General features: G+C 39.2%; 1 protein-coding gene across 16 annotated transcripts; it reads left to right on the top strand.

Moving 5' to 3' along the window:
- Nucleotides 1–391: 391 nt before the first annotated feature.
- Nucleotides 392–21,397, top strand: mybpc1 (myosin binding protein C1). 16 transcript variants are annotated; one of them, XM_055231383.1, is made up of 34 exons: nt 407–633; nt 3,285–3,311; nt 4,076–4,177; nt 4,796–5,056; nt 5,688–5,735; nt 6,358–6,399; nt 6,768–6,809; nt 7,152–7,262; nt 7,356–7,504; nt 7,565–7,682; nt 7,755–7,806; nt 8,324–8,380; nt 9,949–10,115; nt 10,186–10,318; nt 11,240–11,248; nt 11,402–11,526; nt 11,846–11,951; nt 12,096–12,262; nt 12,346–12,511; nt 12,585–12,691; nt 12,778–12,914; nt 12,987–13,146; nt 15,215–15,319; nt 15,404–15,592; nt 16,122–16,256; nt 16,425–16,592; nt 16,697–16,785; nt 16,855–17,050; nt 17,158–17,297; nt 17,364–17,523; nt 18,190–18,326; nt 18,524–18,710; nt 19,551–19,589; nt 20,493–21,397. In XM_055231383.1, the coding sequence occupies exons 1-33, from the start codon at nt 612–614 to the stop codon at nt 19,568–19,570; spliced, it is 3,834 nt and encodes a 1,277-aa protein (XP_055087358.1). In that variant the 5' UTR covers nt 407–611; the 3' UTR covers nt 19,571–19,589; nt 20,493–21,397. The 16 variants fall into 16 exon arrangements, with proteins under 16 accessions (XP_033845485.1, XP_055087360.1, XP_055087364.1 ...); XM_033989594.2 differs by lacking the exon at nt 19,551–19,589 and having other exon boundaries at nt 392–633; nt 20,493–21,396; XM_055231379.1 differs by lacking the exon at nt 19,551–19,589 and having other exon boundaries at nt 6,361–6,399; nt 20,493–21,396.
- Nucleotides 21,398–21,550: the final 153 nt, after the last annotated feature.

The following is a 21,550-nucleotide window of genomic DNA, read 5'->3' as shown; positions in this document are numbered from 1 at the left end:
AAAGGTGTTACTATTGGCAGTGGCACGTTCTTGTCTAAATCCTGCTTCTTTATTTGCAATTTAGGTCCCCAATGTCCCAATATAGTATAAACCTTAATTTCAAACATTAATTTTGAGTGGTTTTACTGCATGCAAATCTTGCATATAAATCTGTAACTAATAATAGAAAGAATATATATCGTTAGAATTCCCCTGTGAAGCAAAACAGCATACTGTGGACAATACCATTCTTTATTCAGAAAAATGTATTCAATTATTCTACATTAAATTATTCTATTAAAGCATCTGGATCCAACACTGATGCTGCAATATGTTTAGGGTCAAATGATTTCCAGTGTAGAGAGGAGGAGCATGCACCTCGGTATATAAGGCCTTTAAGCCTGTCCTTTTTGATCTGTCTCTGTTCCTCCTCCTCCACAGAGATTTACAGACTCCATCCCACATCACTGAGGCCCACTGGATCCAAGAAGAACTGCTGCAACAGTCCCACAATCATCATCTGCCACCAGAACGGAAAGATACGGAACTTTGTCTAATTGTCTGAAGAGAGAAGCTGCTCTGACAACATCTGATTCTTCTCTGTGCCTTTTTGGGGACAAGAGGGGCTCAAGATGCCAGAACCTACAAAGAAAGGTAAGAGTCCTGTCAAGAAGGGTTTGCACACAACCTCACTCTCAAGATGAACGTTAATTCAGTCCAACTGGTACTGGCAACCTTAATCTCTACCATGGGTACACTGTATACAACTAATGGCTAAACAAGTTAAACTATTTATCTTACTCCTTTTGTCTTCTGCTGCTCTAAGCTTTGACCTTGGAACGACAGCATCTTGACAGTGCAGCGTTGCTTATAATGTTGAGTTGTGTAGGAACTTTTATGGTAAAGGACAAGTATTGTGAGATTAGTACTGAGTGAAAAGTAATTACACTCTTTTAGATTCATCTAACTCAATCCCTATTTTATTATGTATGTATAATATTTTTCATCATTTTTTTGGCTCTAGTAGGCTTGTCCTCTGATTTTCCAGAAGTGACTTTGACTTTGGTGTTGTATTACTGATGCCTGCAATAGACAATTTTAATTTATGAACTGATACTATAGTTACATTGAGCTTGATAGCGGATTTGTATGCTAGTCATGCCAAGGATAGACAATGGTAGGGCCAAGGGAAGGAATGTTGACAGCAGTGGCTTGGCAGTGTGCAGATGGATCAGACCAGGCACTCTGGATGAGCTGGTCTAAGGTTAAACTATATAAGGGTTGATAATAAAGGTCATGTGACTGATCTTTCGTTCTCTAATCACAAGCCAAAAACACAGAGTGGATTTGTTAGAGAGCCAGCCCAAGACCACCAGCTTCTTCAAACACCTCCTAACATGGGTCTAAGCACCTCTACTCCTCACCTCATCAGTTAGTGAATTGTATTACAGTGTTCATCGACTTTCATGTTTAATCTGCCCATGTCTGTCAATAGGTGATGGCATTACTCTCGCTGTCTTGTTAGGTTAACTCTTTTGGCATTGACAAATGCTAATATAAAGTTGAGACATTTGTTTGTTTGTTTTTCTGACAGAAGCTGTTTGATTAGATCCAGGCATAAGGGAAGCATCTTTATCGACCAGTTATTTGCACCAAAGAATGCTTGTGTAACTCAGGCATGACAAACACCATTTGAGATTTAGATTGCATATGTTTGACACTTAGACATCCTGGCAAAACTCATTTTAACATTTGACACTGACAGAATGGGTACTAAAATAGTGTGGACATCATTACCAGTTGGCATCATTGACTATGTGCACAGCATAGTCTCCCGAGTCCTCATCCATTGCCATAAACATCTGATCCCTGGAGACAATGCAGTGGGGATAAAGATGCAGCAGATGCCAGTCTGGTAAAACACAGTCCATAAATAACTGATAGCACAGAGTTGCCAATAAATGTAGGAAGAAACATATTGTTCTTTAAATGTGCCTGAACAGCTGAAGAGAAAGAGGCCTCTGTTGTTTTAGTCACCCCACTCTTGAGCCCTTAAAAAGGCCCATCCAGAGATGACAGAGAGGCTGAGTTGTTCAGGGATCTCTTGGGGATGGGATTCTTGTCCCTGGAATAGTTCAGAATGAGTGCACTTCTAATCCTCTTGCCTTGTTCCTGCCATCTCCATCCTCTGCCTCCCCGCCCCTTGCACCCAGCGCAGCATTCACTGGATCATGGAGAGGTCACCCATCCACCTGTCAGAAATCTGACCTTGTGGCCTCTGTATCTTTTTTGTCTGGGCACTATGTTTAGTGATTCAGCGAAAAAGAAGCTTTTGTCTTCACCTGAACGCAAAAGCAGGAATACCCATCATAAATCAAACTTAGAGAAAAATACAATCAACTGTTGAAAGCAAGTTGTCACCATGAATTCATAGATTCTCAGCCATCCAGGGTTTCAAACTCCCAAATAAAGATTGGTATGAGAAAATAAAAGGTACGAAAACAGATCTATTAATACACAATAATCTGTTAAAAAGAATAGAAAGCTATAAAAGGGAAAGGAAGTTCACAAGCAGTTTGCCTCATGTCATAGCCTGTATGAGCCCCTCTGTCTACACGCCAGTGGGGCCAACAGCTGAAAATACCTGCACCCTGTCAGCTGCACTGGGAGAGCGCAGAGGTAAAACAAAACCTTTCCCCACTCTCATTATCTAAATGATGATGAGACAGTGAAGGAGCGAGCCTGCACTTCACCAGCCAGTTACATGGTTTTTAAGTGATGTGGAGGTGTCTAATTTGGACTGTTCAAAGGCAATCATTACATGATCAAGTGAGTGACAGGGGAAAAAACTGAGGGTGACTTCCAGTTCTTGGCAAATATTTAAGATAACTAATAGATTAGATTAGAACTGACACCTGACTGACACCTTTTTGAAATGTCACAATATTTTGAAATATCTAGAACTTGTAAACTACTACACTAAAGTGCACTTTGAACTCTTGAGCGTTAAAACCCAAAGAAAAAGAAAAACTGTATATGTTATGGCTAAATTTGCCTATTTCATAGCACAGTGTTTAGATAGAAAACACAGAGAGAGCAAGGAGATGCACTTGTCAAAGTGAGGGAGGCTGTATCTACCTGATATACTTTTATCATTATTTGACTTTAAGTGGTATGTTTTTGGGTTTTTTTCAAATGGTGGATTTACATAATGTTTGATACTCTGGATTTTTGTTGAACATATAGTGTAGTATTTTGGTACAATGTGTTTGTATTTAACTTATAATGTCTGTTCTCTTTTTCAGATGAGATGTCAAATGGGCAACCAGAAGGTGAGTGGAATTATTACACTCTACACTGTATTGTCTACTTAAATAATCAATGAAAGAAGGTTGCATTGAAGCAGCAGCACTTTTAGGCATTTTACAGAGCACCTTGTTAAACTGGTGCAAATGTGTAAACTCAGCTTTGTAGGAGTGTAAATGTGAAGGCTGCTGAGCTCAGAGAGAAGGGCCACAACAACCAAGTGTCAGCATCTATGACATTCCCGTGTCCAGTCGACTGATCCCAAAGTGTTGATTCAGCTGGCTCTCTCTTGTCCCCTGTGAGCAAGGTGTTGGCATGCCTTTGGGCTTCTGCTGCTCTAGGCTTTGACCTTGGAGCAGCAGCATCTTGAGAGTGTAGTGTTGCCTATAATGTTGAATGTTTTTGTAAAGACTTTATGGTAGAAAGACAAGTATCACGTGTTTAGTAGTGAGTGAAAATCATAAAACAGTAAAGCTAATTTTATTTAGCTTCTTTTTTCAATAGCACTTCTTTAGATACAACTAATTTGATTCCCTATATTTACAAATATGTTTTGTTGTGGTGGTTGTATATTCAAACCAAACTTAAAGTAGTGTTATAATAACAAATGATGAACAGATGTAGAACCTACACCAGGTACTACACCTGGTACTACACTGTGTGCGCAACAATAGTTTGTGGATTATAGAACATTTTAACTGAATGTATGCCTGTGAGATACTGAGGTGCTGTGATTATTACAAGCAGCTGGTGCATCCACAGTTATTTTGTATATCTGTCACATACCCAGAAACGGTTGCCCCCGAAACTGTTTCCTCTGAAAGTGTTCCCTCCGAAAGTAAGGATGCCCTGCCTATACCTGAGATTTCCTTGAAGGTCTCACCGCCCCCAGGTGGGTAACACTGGCACTGCCCGCTATATGAAGGTGCATCCTATGCACATACTCACATCACGAGTGGATTTTGTGGTTGTGGTCACAAATGTTTCTTAATCCACACTGAAGCCTGAAAATGCACTTTCCAGTGGATTATACAAAAATGAAACACAGTATTGAATAAATTAGTAAGTTGTGCTTTGTGACCTGATAGGAGGCTCAGCTGTCTCAAGGCATGATGCTGTCACTACTAACTGTGTTTTGTTTTCATGTGCATGATACGCTAAATATGATGCCATTTGAGATGGAAAGATTTCACCCACTTGTGTTATTGATTATCACACACACACACATGCACACCCACACACACACACGCACCCCCACACACGCACACACACAGATACACACACAAAACAAACACAAGGTGGTACATTCTTCCCTCTGAAATCCCTTTTCTGTATATTTAACGACCAGATAGCTGTCAAGAAACTAAACAATAAGGACAGTAATAAGGACATACAACAAAAATGCTATCTGGTCATTAAATACAAGCACAAAGCAAGCACTGTATTGCCATGCTGCAGTATTTTTGCTTGCTGCTTGCTGCTCCAGCTTGGCGCTTTGTCTGCTGTACAGAGCCCATAACAGAGGCCGTAACTGAAGCAGTAACAGAGGCCATAACCGAGACCATAACAGAGGCGGTAACAGAGGGGAAAGAGCCAGTAGAGACTGATGAGAGGAAACCAGAGCCCTCAGAGCCTTTAGTTGTAGCTCAGGAGCCAAGCCCCACAGAGAATGGCTCTGACCAGCCTCAGTGTGGTGTGAAGGGGATGAAAGAGGCAGAGGCTCCTGGCTCTGCAGTAAAGGAGGAGAGTTCTATCTCTCCCCCACCCATGGGTAAGTAAACCACTATCAGTCTCTTGTGTCTCCTGAACACGCATGTTTAATTTAACCGATTTCTAATACTACAATAAAAACTATGCTTGGCCCGCATCTTAACCATATCCCCTCCATTCTTGTTTAATGTCTGTCCACTAAAACCACTCACCCCTATTAGGAACCTTGGTGAACTGTATAACACTAATTTGGCTTGGGTTTCATAAAAAAATGCAAACATATAAAAACATATATGACCTTTTTCCCTGTTACTTAAAGCAAATCATATACCAAACTCATTTTTCAAGGTGAAAGATTGATTTAGCTTCTGCTCAAGGGTTGTTTTTACCCACATTAGGCTTTAATTAGGTTTAATTAAACCAGTTATTGGTGTCTCCCACACATCTGTGTACATGTGCAAAACATGTGTGTGAAATATTAGGCACAAGAATATGTTATTATGATGGCCAATAGCTTTGAATTCAGCTTTGAAGTGAGAGTTTGAACTTTTGAATGGTTTACTTAGTATTTCTGTGTGAGGGCTGCATGTTGAAGATTGTGTGTCGCATGTGTGATCAATGGGCCACATTCCTGTGTCAGCTATGGTGGACGTGTTAGGTGCGTCTCTCTGTCAATCAAACCTTTATTGCAGGTGATGATGCTCCTGCAGCCACTAGCCCCTCCCCAACATCCCCAGCAGGTTGGTACCAATACAAAACCTCCTATTGTGTCTTGTAACAGTACTGGGGGTACTCTTCCTTTTAGTGTAATAGACTACATCCCCCGGAATTTCCTCTGGTAAATGTTAAGGTTTGATGTATGTCGCCACTCAGGCATACATCCAAAGCATGTGTGATTTAAACACGCCAACAAGACTGTAACTTGCCTATAACAGATATGGAAGTAATTTCACTCCATATTACAATATGTGTGCAAAATACATACAATGATATTTATTTTGTGAATAATTGTGTGCTGATTTTGTCCTGCTTGCCCACCTCTAATAATCTTTTTACAGATTTCCTAAAGGTGTTTCTCTAAAATATTATCTATTAAGTTTTCAGGGCTGGAGGAATAATTTTGCTGACAATTTCAACAAATTTGAATGAAAATCAATCCTGCCTCTGTAAAGACTTAACATCTTTGTCGTTCTCAAGCCTTGATGTGAATAGTTTTAGTTAACAGGAAAATCTAATAAAAAAATATTCAGTGCAATAATTTGCATTTGAAACAGCATATATGCTCGGCTAATCCTATCCTTCTTCTCTTAAATACTCAAGTTATCGTGATTAACATCAATGATGATTTTGCTTTCTTCACAGAAGATGCCAGTTCAGTCAAGAAAGTGTCCATTGATCTGCCTAGTAAGAGCCCTCTGTTAAATCCTGGCACTGTTTCAGTACTTATCAACAAACTGAGCTACGCCTGAAACAACAAAACGTGTGTCTAGACCTAAACCAGATTTAGATCCGAGTTTTCATTTTCTAACCTGTTAACATGCATCGGTTGGAGACGTCTAAACATTCTAGAATCCTAAAAACCTAAACATAGTTCTGGAGTAGTTGTTAAATTTAATAAAATAAAACATTACCTGAATTTGTAATAACAGAATTGTTAGATTTATGAGAAGGTATAACCGCTTGAAGGTTTAACCCCACGAGTGTTTGTTTGCTTTAGTGGACTTTACAGTAATATTTCTTACAATATGCTGTAAATTTCTCTTTTTGTTTAGATGATAGTGTTCCTGTGCCAGCAAAGGAGAGAAAGGACTCAGGTAATAAAGTGGTAGTCAAACAGCGTATATATTTCAGGAGCGCCTTGGAACAACCACACCAGCTGTATTTTAATGTCATGGGTGATGCTGAAGATGAAGAAGTGTGTTTTTATTTTGAAGGTTTTCAAAATCATTCTGGTTTTTATATGGCTTTATGTCACAAAAGGTGCTGCTGTTCAATGTATATGAACCAAATGGGGTATTGTCATATTGTTTATAACTGTTGATTGAATTATCTTTGATAACATTTGCAGAAAAATGGCAAAGGTGGGTTGACTATTTTAATTGATATTTTGTACAATGTTGAGTCTTTTTTTTTTTTCTTTCTTTCTAACTGAGCAGTGTGGTCTTTGGGAGATGGCCAGGCCCCAGAGGAACTTGAAAAGCCCATCGACACCCCTCCTTTGTCCACTCTGCTCATAGAGAAACCACAGAGTGGCACTGTGCCTGTGGGTGAGTAGCAGAAGAAATGGTTACATACAATGTACACTACAATGTACACACTAATACTTTTATCTCCTGACAACATATTACATCCATCTAAAGGAGGAGACATTACCTTTGTTGCTAAAGTGGAAGCGAAAGATCTTCTCCGGAAGCCAACTATAAAGTGGTTCAAGGGAAAATGGATGGATCTCGCCAGCAAGACAGGAAAGCATTTACAGCTGAAAGAAACCTTTGACAGGCTTACAAAGGTACACCACAGAAATCACCTATGTGGGTGTTGGTTCAACTTAATCAGATATTGTTGACAGGTACACACATTTGAGATGCACATCATAAAAGCCAAAGAGAACTATGCTGGAAACTATAGGTGTGAAGTCACTTACAAGGACAAGTTTGACAGCTGCTCTTTTGACTTGGAGATTAAAGGTTGGTCAAGTGCATTAAAGGCAGTGAGATATTGACCTCCCTCACTCCTATTCACATGTGTTTCTTTTGCAGAAACTGAACAGAGCTCCCAAAACATTGACATTCGCTCAGCTTTTAAAAGGAGGTAAAATAAAATTCCTAAAGCCTAAAGCTAATGATAACTGAATAGCCCTTCTCAATTTTATAAAGACAAAGGGTATGATGTACAATTTATTGTGTTATTAAACTGAAGAAAGTAGTTGGAGCTATATAAATCAAGCCATCCAGTCAACCTAATATATTTTAATGAAAGGCCATCTCTTGCTTTTCAGATCTACCATCAAACAATGTGCATTTAAAACAATGCAAAGCATCCCAGTTTGGCAACATTAGCACAATGTTTATGTAAAGTAATGTTGACTGAACATTGCAGAAACACTGTGTAAAAATGTGACTGGGAGCGCTCTGAGTCTTACACAACTCACAGTTTCAGCCTGAAAAGACAGTTGCAGTTTTGTGCAAGCCCCAACTGTGTTAGCCTCACAAGCTAATGTACAGTTGATCTCAGAGCGGGTGCTTTGTGCTGTTCTTTAGACATTGTTTTGTAGTGCCTGTATGTGTCTCTGATTAAGTCTTCATTAATCTCTTCTTGTTAACAACAGCAGTGAAGGACAAGAAGATGCAGGAGAGCTTGACTTTAGTGGTCTTCTTAAACATAGGTGAGAATCACAGCCAGCTCTGAGTGGATTCTTATTTTTCAGCTATTTTGTTGTTTGTGTTTTTGTTATTTTGTCCTAAATACAATACACAACCAATGGTTTTTTTTTATCCTTAAATATCAGGTAGTTTTTTAACCATGTATATTATTGTAATGGTCTAAAGACAATGCCTTTCTGCAGAACCACATTTTGTAATGGCCCAATAGGTTTACTGTAAGGTTTAACTGACGACAGAGAAAGTTTAACCCCTTAATTATACATTTACTTTGGGCTTGTTTCTTCTTCTCCCCTACACATTCAGACATCAAAGGTTAGTAGAGTGAAAACCATAAGTATTTAAGCTATTAGACCTTACTGCGGTGAGTAATCCTGTAGAGTCCCCAGCATGACATAATGTAGCTGTAGCAATCGGACACGCAAGAGTGTTGGCCTCCTGTAGTACGGTAACACTTCATTTGGATACAGCATTCCTACTTGGTTTGCCCTCCACCAGAAATGATGCAAATGGACTTGTGTCATAAATGCTGAATGAACTTCATTGGATTATGTAGTTCAAAACATGTATGACACAGAGTGCACCATTTTGAATCACTACTGAGATGGAAGGACCCCAAGGAATGATGCTGTTAAATAGTGTTACTGCTACTTTGTCATTATTATTTCACTTTAGAAATGTATAAGACAAACCTGTTTGTTTTTCAGCTTCTTGACAATTGCCTGAAAATAAACAAATGAAACACATCAAGTCAGAACTAAGTTAGCTTTGTGCTTTTCAGCCTTCAACCATTTAGACATTTGGGAAAATGTCTAATTTTAAAGAGCTGAATGTTTTTAAACCAATTGTGTTGTGCACGATCTGTCCTCATTTTCATAACTTTGATATGACTAATGTAGTTTATGGATAATTCCATCTAACACTGTCAGAGCATTTCTGAAGTGATCACTCAACCAACAACAAACAAAGGGATGGGCCAGCTTCAAGAGCTTAAAAGACATGTCATTTTTTCATTTCAAATATTTATTGCAGGTTATTATTTCTGTCCCTGCATGCTACATTTAATTACACACACTTCCTGTATAACGATGTGTTAAATTGCACCAAAAAATGGTATCTGCTCATGTGTGCAATGATATGTTCTTGTCAGCTACACAAAGACCGACCTTAAATTTAAGAGAGCTGACCCATCATGCCTTCCTTTCATGCACAGACGCATGCTGTATCAATCAATAAACCTCAGCAACCAAATGTTTATTTATGTCCCATATACTTGTCTGTCCTAACCAGAATACCACAGTGGGTCTGTTTCATTAAATATTCATGCTGGAGAGGCATTAAAACAAGCAAAAAAAATTAACCCACTTCAAACATATTTTCCTCATATTTTGATCAAAGACCGCTTTCCATGCCCATCTCTTTGTGTGACATGTCCTGAGGAACAAAACTATTAATTTATATTTTAATTACTATATTACAATTTTTAAATATTGCAGAATAGTTCCACAGGACACGTCGCAAAAAAATGTAATTGCTCTTGCGCTCACACTCTGACCTTATTTGGGACCACCAGGGAGCCTAAACAGCAAGACGACACCCCAGAGGTAGACGTTTGGGAGATCTTAAAAAATGCGCGGCCCGATGAGTATGAGAAGATTGCATTCATGTATGGCATCACAGATCTTAGGGGTCTGCTACGGAGGATGAAGAAAATACCCAAAGAGGAGAAGAAGAGTGAAGGTACATGTTTTATATAATTTCTACCTATTGACTTTTCTCTTCCATAACTTTCCTTTTTTATGTATTTTAGCATTTGCAAAGAAGTTGGAACCAGCCTATCAGGTAGATAAAGGAGGGAAGATCCGCCTTGTGGTGGATTTGGCTGACCCCACGGTGGATCTGAAGTGGTACAAGAATGGACAAGAAATCAGACCAACTCCCAAGTATGTGACATAGTGTCAATATGTCTCTCACTCAACACAACGCAAATGAATGAACATTTTAATAAAATGTCATTCATTTATGGAGAAAAGGCAATGATCTTGCACTGCCATTAAATGTTTCATTTTGTTTCTAAAAGACAATGGTTCACATGTAAACAAAGCTAATGTAAACATGAATGTTTTACATATGTATTATATATTAGCCTTCAAACTGTTCTTCAGCACTGAAGCCACACATCCTATTTAATCTATTAATTGCACTGTGAATCATTGGTGGTTGATAACCAGTTGATGCTGGGTTTATACTTTCATAATGTTTACTTTATGTCCTCTTTTGCATAGGAAAAGGTATTACCTTCTTTACAGGTCTTTAACCAGGCTTGGCTTTGTGACAGTGGGTGACAAAATGGTGGTGGATAAATTTAGCAACATCAGTCAATGAATTCAGTGACATTAGTTATGAACTGTGGCTTAAAATGAGGTGTTACACCTTCATGATTTACCTATATCATTAAAAAAAAATTGAAGCAGCACACTTCTGGTAGTGGTAAACCATCAGTGATTTTGGTTTCACTTCATGGTCAAACTTTAAATGCCTTTATTATATTAGAACTCTGTAAAAACTATAATTTAAGAGGCCATCTATATAAGTATTAGACACCATCACCGTCTGCCACACCCTGTTCAAACTCATGCAGTGCTAAAGCCATCTGGGAGGTTTCTACTGTTTTCTGGTCTGGCCCTCTTTTATTCAGGGTTCTGCTTTTGTTGTTGTTAACCACATTCATACTGTACCCCTCCAGGCATGATGTGTTTGTCTTTTTGTTTATTTATCATATATCATGGTGCTCCTTCCTATCTGCCATAATTACTTCCTGTTCTCTGTGACCTGGCACGTTGTGGCTCCCTGCTGACTTAAAGTCAAAGGAAGTAAGTCCATCAGTATATTTCCATTTCCATGTTTGTCTCATATATTTTGTTATGACCTTTAGTAATTCATTCCATATGACTAACCTAATTACAATTTTATATAAATATTTTCTAATTGTGTTATGGGTGCACTCATAATTACATGAATTTTAGGTATATCTTTGAGCATAAAGGCACACAGAGGATTATGGTCATCAACAACTGCACCATGAATGATGATGCAGCCTATTCTGTGGCTGCAGGAGATGAGAAGTGTACTACTGAGCTCTTTGTGAAAGGTATTAAACTTTTAACTGTGATTATTGCCATGTACATGTAAAGCAAAGCTATGCATTCAATCAAATTAAATCAAGTTAAATTTTAATGGTGATTACTATTATTGATCAATCACAAAATATGATAATTGAAAAAACAAATAAACATTCCTCTTTTGAATGTTATGGGAGCTCATTCTGCAAACTATTGTAGCTTTTAAATTATGAATAATAAAACATGACTTATAAATGATAAGTCTGTGCTTTCTCGGCAGGCAACGTTTGAATGAATACAATAAATGAAAATGACTTGTCTCTTTTTTTCTTTTTTCTTTTTTTTTAGAGCTGCCAGTTAAGATCATAAAAAGTCTTGATCCTGTGAAGACTACTGTGAATGAGCGAATTGAACTGGAGTGTGAGGTGTCAGAGGAAGGTGCTCAGGTGAAATGGTGAGACAGATGGACAGTTGGGTACTTACAAAAATCACTTTAAAGACTTTATTTATGGGATTTATTCTGAAGATAGTAGAATCTGTGAACTGGAACCATGTGATATTTGATTTTTTTGCAAATTACATACTCTGTTATTATCAGGATGAAGAATGGTGTTGAGGTCCCAACAGGAGTGCGTTCCCGATATCGAGTTAAGTGTGAAGGCACTAAACACTATCTGGTGATTGATGATGCCTCCAGGGAGGATACAGGGACATACTCTGTCATGGCCAGTGGGGGCACTTCTGAGTGTCATGTACAGGTTGACCGTAAGTAACATCTATTTTATTTATATTTTATATTTACAAGTTGTAACAAATTCTTAACTATATTTTGTGTGTTTTTATTACAGTGAAACCCCTTAAGATCTTCCAGGATCTGCAGGATATAACCGTAAGGCTGGGGCAGCCAATTAAGTTGCATTGTGAGATTTATCCGGGCAATGTACCTGGCCGCTGGTACAGAAATGGACAACTGATACAGCCCAATGACCGCATCAACATTATTCACAGGAACAAGTAAATAATATTACAGAAAAAATCTCTTTTGCATGAAGTCATGTTTTTTTATGTTTTACTTTTTTCTTCTCAGAATCCATCGACTGGAAATTGAATCTTGCTCCTTACATGATGCTGGAGATTACACCTTTGTGCCTGAGGGATATTCTCAAAGCCTTTCTGCCAAAGTTCACATCATTGGTACAGTCACAAATGTTTTTCTTTCTAATAATACAGAAATATGTCCTGGAATTGCAACTACATCTCATTTCTGTTTTTTTTTTCAGACCCACCAAAAGTTCATCTGGACAGTTTGAATTTTCCAGACAACACGGTGGTAATTGTTGCAGGAAACAAACTTCGACTGGAGATTCCCATCAGTGGTGAACCAGCTCCCAGGGTGGTGTGGATGAAGGGTGAAAGGGTGAGGCCTTGTCTGTTTTTTTCTGAAAAACATTTTCAGTTTTGTTTAAATCTGTCTTCTTTGATAACATAGGTCATTCTTGAGTCTGGTCATCGTGTTAGGGCAGAGACTTATGGAGACCAGACCAGTTTGACAATTGATGTCACTGAGCGCGACGACACTGGAAACTACAAGATAGTTCTGCAGAATGAAGCTGGGGAGGCTACTGCCAGTGTCAAGATCAAAGTTGTTGGTAAAATACCATTATGTTCTATTATATAAAAGCCCAAGCAGCTTGTTTTTCCATCCAACCATCCATCCATTTTCTTCTGCTTTATCCGGGGCCGGGTCTCACGGGGGGGAGGGCATACTTCGCTCTCCAGACACACTTCCTTCAACTCTTCCAGGAGGATCCCAAGGTTTTCCCAGGCCAGCCAAGAGACATAGTCTCTCTAGCGTGTCCTGGGTCTTCAATGGGGTCTCCTTCCGGTGGGACATGCCCAGAACACCTCTCGAGGGAGGCATCCAGGAGGTATCTGGAATAGATGTCTGGAATAGAGCCTTAGCTGGCTCCAAGGGACATGGAGGAGCAGCGGCTCTACTCCAAGCTCCTGCCGTGTGACTGAGCCCCTCACTCTATTTTTAAGGGAGTGCCCAGCCACCCTGCAGAGAAAACTCATTTCAACTGCTTGTATCCGCGATCTTGTTCTTGTCATTACCCAAAACTCATGACCTTAGGAGTGGCTAGGGACGTAGATTGACCGGCAAATTGAGAGCGTCGCCTTTTGACTCAGCTCCTTCTTCACCACAACAGTCCAATACAGCAACTGCATCACTACAGACGCTGCACCGATCCGCCTGTCAATCTCATGCTCCATCCTCCCCTCACTCGTGAACAAGACCCCGAGATACTTGACATCAGCCACTGCATGCATGGACTCTCCACCCACCTGGAGAGAGCAAGCCATCTTTTTCCGGTCGGGAACCATGGCCTGGAGGTGATTCTCATCCCAGCTGCTTCAGATTTGACTGCAACCCGCCCCAGTGCATGTTGCAGGTCCTAGTTCGATGGAGCCATCATCATCTCCAAACAGCAGAGATGCAATCCTGTGGTCCCCTGCGACTCCTGACTGCTCCTAGAAATTCCGTCCATAAAAGCAAGGAAAAGAACCGATGACAAAGGGCAGCCCTGGAGTCCAACATGCACCAAGCTTCGCATTGCCAGCTTGTTTTTCGTCAAAGAAGACAAAATGTATGTGACAGTACTGTATGTGACTCTCAACAGACTGTATACCCATAATTGTTGGATATGGGTCAAAACACTGTATTTGCTTCAATTCAATTCATCATTGAAGCAATCATTATATGAAAATCTCATCCTCACCCTCTGCCGGAGGTCTCATCCTCTTTTCCGCGCTTCTGCGCAGTATCTTTGCTGTTCTTAGTTCTGCACTTTTCTGCGCTGACACAACTAATGCCATCACCTTCTAGGCCTTCTCCAGCTTGTCTTTCTCTGGTATTTCTCTAGTTTCTCATGTTCCTTTTTCCTGATGTTCCCATCACTTGGTACTGCAATATCCATCACAACGGCTTTGCTCTGTTGTTTATCTACCACCACTATGTCCGACTGGTTTGCCAACACCATTCAGTCTGTATCTGGAAGTCCCACAAAATCTTGGCTCGATCATTCTCCACTACCTTTGGAGGTGTTTCCCACCTTGACCTTGGGGTCTCCAGTCCATACTCTGCCCAGATGTTTCTGTACACTATGCCCACCACTTCATTTTGCCACTCCATGTATGCTTTCGCTGCCAGCATCTTACACCCTGTAGTTATGTGCTGGATTGTCTCAGGGGCCTCTTTGCACAGACTACACCTTGGGTCTTGTCTGGTGTAGATCTCCTGTGCAGCCAGGATGAGTGCCTCTGTGCTGTCCTTCAGACCAGCTCTCTCAAGCCATTGGTAGGGTTTCTTAATATCAGTCACAGCCTGTGGTACATCTGATGCAGGTGCTTGTCCTCCCATGATGGTACCTCCAGCACCTCTTCCTCTGCACTCCACTATCTGAGACATTTGCTGAGCATGTCAGCAGTATATTATATATATATATGTGTGTGTGTGTGTGTGTGTGTGTGTGTGGTGTGTGTGGGAGTGTGGGGTGTGTGTGTGTGGGTGTGCGGGGGTGTGGGGGTGTGTCTGTGTGTGTATATATGTGTATGTATTTGTGTGTTTATAGATAGATAGATATAGATAAAAAAATGTTATCTGGGTAAAGATACATTTAGTAACATACACAATTCATGGATGGTTCTCGTCCGCAGACATACCTGATGCCCCTGATGCTCCATTGGTCCCAGTTGTGGGTGGCGATTGGTGCTCGATGACATGGGAAGCTCCCAAGTATGACGGGAGTTCGCCTATATTAGGTAATAATACTGTAGCCTATTGGCGATAACAGTTGGTACCATTAAGAGGCAACTAATGTGCTTTTTATTTTATTGTATCCAAAGGCTACTTCATTGAAAGAAAGAAGAAACAGAGCTCAAGATGGATGAGACTAAATTTCGACCTGATCAAAGAAACATGTTTTGAGCCTAAGAAGATGATTGAGGGCGTGCCTTATGAAGTGAGAGTCTTTGCAGTCAATGCCATAGGCATATCCAAGCCTAGTGAGCCATCAAAAGCTTTTATTCCCCTGGGTAAGCAAAGGTTTGAAAAGGCTTAGCTGTCTAATCATTGATATTTTAAGCTGCTGATGTTCTGAGAAAATGCTCTATATAATGCCCCAGACTGCTTGTCTACTGTAGCTTTTGTTTTACAAGAATGTGCAGATTTCCATTCTTAATGATGGCTGGCTGCATGTGTGATCTGCCCTTGGAGCCCCAGCGACACAGCTGTTCATCAGCATACCGCACCATCCCAAACATTCTGACTGTGACCTCTACTAGGCAGACTGGAGCTTTAGGGGATATTAAATATGTCTTTATAATGGCTGCCAAATCATCTGTGGATTAGAGGTTTAGAAGAACAGGTCTGCCAGAGGCTCCAATAGGAGTTAAATATGATTCAGAACACTGGAATAGACAATAGGTTGGACTAATGAGATCTGACACAGTGACATACCAGCGAGAAAGATTCACAACTTTTTCATGTGTTCATGACATGACAAAAAACTGAGAAGTTGTAGGTATGACTCCTAAAAGATTCAAATCATTCTCTTATTTCCAGCTGTAACCAGTGAACCCACTATGCTGGTGGTTGATGATGTCACTGATAACTCAGTCACTCTGAAATGGCGCCCACCTGAAACCATTGGAGCCGCTGGTCTGGATGGATATTTAGTGGAGTACTGCTTGGAAGGAAGTAAGAATAATCTTTTGAAATGGGACCTATATTAAAACATATTTATATGTGTATTTATATTATTATTATAACTAATATCTACATAAGCCATGTTGAAAAAAAATTGATATTGTTAAATGGAGGTAGACTCATACACAAATATAATATTCTGTAATATTTCCTCTACAGCTGATGAGTGGATTGCTGCAAATTCAGAACTGATAGAGAAGACCAAGTACACCATCACAGGGTTAAAACCAGAGTCTAAAATCTTAGTACGTGTTAAGGCCATCAATAAAGCTGGGGCTAGTGCGCCGAAAACCATTCAGCACTCTATACTGGTCAAAGAGGTTATTGGTAAGTTTGTTATCTTTGATGATAATTAATATTATTTAGATAATTACATTTTAGAAAATATGTATATCACAAAATTGATAAATTTTTACGTTATCCTTTTTAAGAACCACCAAAAATCCGTGTGCCACGCCACCTGAAACAAACATACACCCGCAGGGTCGGAGAGGCAGTTAACCTTGTTGTTCCATTTATGGTAATGCTCATACCATATCTTCACAATAATTCAGATCAACTACCGTAACAAACTTAAATGGCTTCTTAGGGTAAACCCAGGCCAAAGGTCACCTGGCTAAAGGAAGGCAAGCCCATTGAGCCAACTCATGTCAGCATTCGCAACACTGACAGTGATAGCATCATCTTCATCCGCAAAGCGGAGCGCAGCCACTCTGGGAAGTACGATATGAAAGTGCAGGTTGAAAATCATGTGGACACAGCTATCATTGACATACAGATAGTAGGTGAGGAACTGAAACTGCCTTTATCAAAATCAGTCTTAATTGTTTATTTAAAAAAAAGTATTTATATTTAAATATTGTCTACTTACATTCGCTTTACTGATTTCTAGACCTACCTGGACCGCCTCAGTCTGTGATAATTGAAGATGTCTGGGGAGGAAATGTAGCTCTCATGTGGACACCACCAAAAGACAATGGAAATGCACCAATAACTGGCTATACTATTCAAAAAGCAGACACAAAAACTATGGTAAAATTTAAATATTTTCAAAAAAATAAACTCAGTTGGCTTATAGAGACTGTTTTTGCCTCACAGGAGTGGTACACATGCATCGAGCATTACCATCGCACCTGTATTACCATCACAGAGCTTGTGGTTGGTAATGAGTATTACTTCAGGGTCTTCTCTGAGAACATGTGCGGCCTGAGCGAATCTGCTACTCAAACAAAAAAGAGTGCGCTCATTATGAAAGAAGGTACAGCTCTTTAATAATATAGAACCAGCTGGTCTCATTTTTGTTGCATGTTACTGGGGATGCAACAGTACTCAATATGAGATCAAATAATTCTCTACGACTTTCACAATACAATACATGGGGCTATATTTTTGATACAATAAGAAAACTGCTCCATAAAGGCCTAACTGCTATATCCAAACAGAGAAGACCGGTGTAATTTAATAAAATGTTATGTTTATTGATAATTAGCATAACAATAATAGAGGATTTATTTATTTTTTGATCCAAAATCGCATTGATATTTTGACTCATGTTTTGAGATGCATCCCTTCATGTTACCCCCTTCTTTCCTTTTTTCTCAATGTGTTAATTGTGATGTAAGGCTTTTATTACTTTCAAAGTAATTGAGGGAAGCAATATTTGTTTAATATGTATTTGTTATTTCATGTTTTAAATATTAAGTCTTTTACAGCTGGTTTGAAGGTACTGTCAGTGATGTTTTCCACCCCGCAGTGAGTGTCAAGCAATGACTGACAGGCCCTTAAACAATGATGTTGCAATCTTGGCTGATAATGAATGAACACAAATCATTGTCTTTCCCTCATCACAAAGGGAGATTCCCACATGATACAGCTCAGCGCCAGTATCATGCACAACCCCACTCCTTTACCCTTCCCCCCACAGGCATGCAGCTCAAAATTCCCGAGTATAGCGACCGTGACTTCAAGGAGGCACCCAAGTTTACCCAGCCGCTGATCAACACGTTTGCCATCGCCGGATACAATGCCACTCTAAACTGTAGTGTCCGTGCCAACCCAAGGGTAGGTGGTGTGCTGTGTAGACCTCCAGGTAAACCCAGGTAACATCATAAAAAAAAAAAAAAATCAGTAAAATAATAAATTGCGTATTATTTATTACCTATGTAATCTACCTATATAATCATCAATGGGGATTGGGATTGGGATTCATATTTTAGTAATGATATAATGAATACTTTTAAAAATATCTTTAACTATAGCCCAAAGTGATCTGGATGAAGAATAAAATTACCATCCTAGACGATCCTCGCTACCGTATGTTCAGTAACCAAGGCGTCTGCACACTGGAGATCAGGAAGCCCAGTCCCTATGATGGCGGGATGTACACTTGTAAGGCCATCAATGACCTTGGAGAGGCGCAGGTTGACTGCAAACTGGAGGTCAAAGGTCAGTGCAAACTCAAAAACTGGTTCAGTTTCAGTCATTGTCATCTATTACTGAGACTGGTTTCCCAAATCCTTTTTTCTAGTTTTGACTTAATGTTACAGATTAGTTGCTTCATTCACATAAATATAAGGTATTTTAAGGTACTGGGAGTAGCAGGCACTCCTAATGGTTAAAAAGGGATATTACAGTTTGTTGCTCTTCCTTCAATGCCCATGTCAAAGCAGAGAAAAAAAATCCAATTATATAATGTGTCAAGACATCTGCACAATTATGAGTACATGATTTTATCATGCTTACTGTATCTGGAGACAATGCACAGGCACATGTTAAAAAGCTAAATACTGTACTTAGTACTTTTTAACTATTGTAAAGACCATATGATGAGTAGCCATACAAGACTAGTTTGGGAAAGCAGGTCTTAATAAGTCATGCAGTAGTAAACCAATGACGTGGACATACACTGCAAGCTGTGCTTCCGTAAGTATTGAGCACTATTGCACATATGTGTCATCAGTAATTTGTTCGTGTGTGAAGTGAACATAATCTCTGGAGGACCTTTACCACTGCAGGTTTATCCCTCCGTTTTCCAGCCCATCCAGTCATCTTGTCCATCATGACTACACACCACATACTGAATATTTGAGTCACTCCTCCATAGACATAACCTGTGGTGTCCATGTGTCTACTGTTAATTGCAATGACTCCATTTCAAATGACTGTAATGTCTGTGCACAGTAACTCCTCATTTAAAGAGTTCAGTAACTCAGTAGACTCCCTGGTGCACACATATAACACCATGTAAACATTTTGTTAACCCCTCTTCTCTTCTTTCTCCCCCAGTCCAAACTCAAGAATTGTGAATGTATGTTCTCATATAAGGTAAGCTTTCATATGGTCCGGGCATATGAAGCTTATGTCATTCATTATGCATTTTTCAATCAGAATATAACTTCACTTTCCCTGGTTGGTGGCAGCGTATTCAGCGCAAATGGTCTTGAAATGAGACATAAGATCTTAGTATAATCTTACTAATAATAAAATGTGCATGAAACATATTTAGCACAGCTCCTCACTAGCCGCTAACACTTCTGGAACCTTTGGAAACTAAACTTCTATAGTGTGGATATCAGAGACTACCTCATGTATTTTGTGGCACTCCTAAGGTAAGTCTGTTCAACCGCTAACATTTTCTTATGCACAAAAGCAGCCGCAAAGTTTTTGCTTTATAAATACATGATGAGCTAACACCACACTTCCCCTTATTTGCAAACTTATCAATCAGTTGTGAATGTTGATAAGTCATATCTCCATTCAGAGTTTGCTTGTTGTGATCAAATAATGGTGCTTTTTTTTTTTTTTATAGATTTGCCCTCTTCAATTGCTTTGCATTGCATATTAGTTAAAGCAGCAATATCTCATAATTTGCCATAGTTCTACAAACTGTGTCCCAATTCCATTTTCCCTACCCATTAAGTATAATGGTGAAACAAAAATAGAGATTTTACGCAATATTATTGTATCTGAACTAAACAAAACGGTAGTATACACATACATTGACAGTATTTATGTCTCAAGTATTTATAACCATGTGGCTACATGTCATATTGTTCGGAATTAGGACACGATTTGATTTAGCAATTGTGTGCATCTTCAGTCTTGAGTTTGTGCGATTTTATGCATCGAGTTTGTCCTATTATCTAGTTTTTCTTTTCTTTTTTCTTATTCTTCTTCCCAACTCCCTCTCCAAAATTTGTTTTATGATGATCTGTCCATTGTTTGCAGGAGGATTCACCTTTTATGAGCTCATGCATCGTGGAGTGCCACTACACTTGATCGACAAGTACATGAATGAAGCTAAGATTGTTGAGCAAGAGAAGTAGATGCACTGTGCAATTAGACACTTTGTCAACTCCTATTCTACCCCAGCAATCTCATTCAAGTGGATATCCCAGCATCCGAAAGTGATGAAGAAACAGGGGCTAGGCTGCATGTAAAGGGCTTCCCCCACCACAAGACTGTCAGACATCAGTCGTGTGCAAAACATAAATATTGTAAATGCTCTCAAAAAGCAAGAATGAATTTTGTTTACAAATGAAAACAATCACACTGTGTATGCCCCACTTAAATTATATGAAATTAATTCACAAATATTGTCACTGAAGATAATGGAAATGCTTTTGACTGGGATATGATTAGGTCAGTGTGGGAGCAGTGTAAGTAGGACGACTGGGCTGTGGTATAGTTTGCAGATTGTGTGCCATTTTGTTACCACTGCAAAAGTATAACATTGTTTATTGGCCTTTGGATTTTTTAAATGTACAAGTTCAGAAATGTATTGACATTTTCATACACATTGTAAGCTAAAAACCTGCACATATACCATTTGTGTGATTTGTTGTGGCTGACATGTAAAGTAAAGGTGATATGTATGAATATAGAGCTTTCTGAGAACTTCTTTAGGCTGTGTCAAATAGGCTATAGGCTGACAATGGGTTGAGTAATGTTGACGAATGAATTCCTTTGATTCTAATACTTGAGAATTAATATAATGAAAATTAAGATCTATCTCTATAAGAAATTATATTTTTCACAAATGGCAAAAGTTTAATGTCAAACACTGGCACATGAAAAAATTGCAATTATGTCATACGGATTACAATAAAATTGTGACGTACTTACACTACATGTGACTTCTGTGCATTTTGTATGTTTTTGTGTTTTTATCCTCAATAAGCCTTTAGGTTCGGTTCTATGTTGCCTTCACATATGCATTTTCAAATAAACAGGTTAAAATATAGTCTTAATTAATTGTAGCACATGAAATGTCATATATTTAATAA

Source organism: Periophthalmus magnuspinnatus, chromosome 23, assembly GCF_009829125.3.
Source record: "Periophthalmus magnuspinnatus isolate fPerMag1 chromosome 23, fPerMag1.2.pri, whole genome shotgun sequence".
NCBI classification, from domain to species: Eukaryota; Metazoa; Chordata; class Actinopteri; order Gobiiformes; family Gobiidae; genus Periophthalmus; species Periophthalmus magnuspinnatus.
This window is presented reverse-complemented; position numbering and strand designations above follow the sequence as displayed.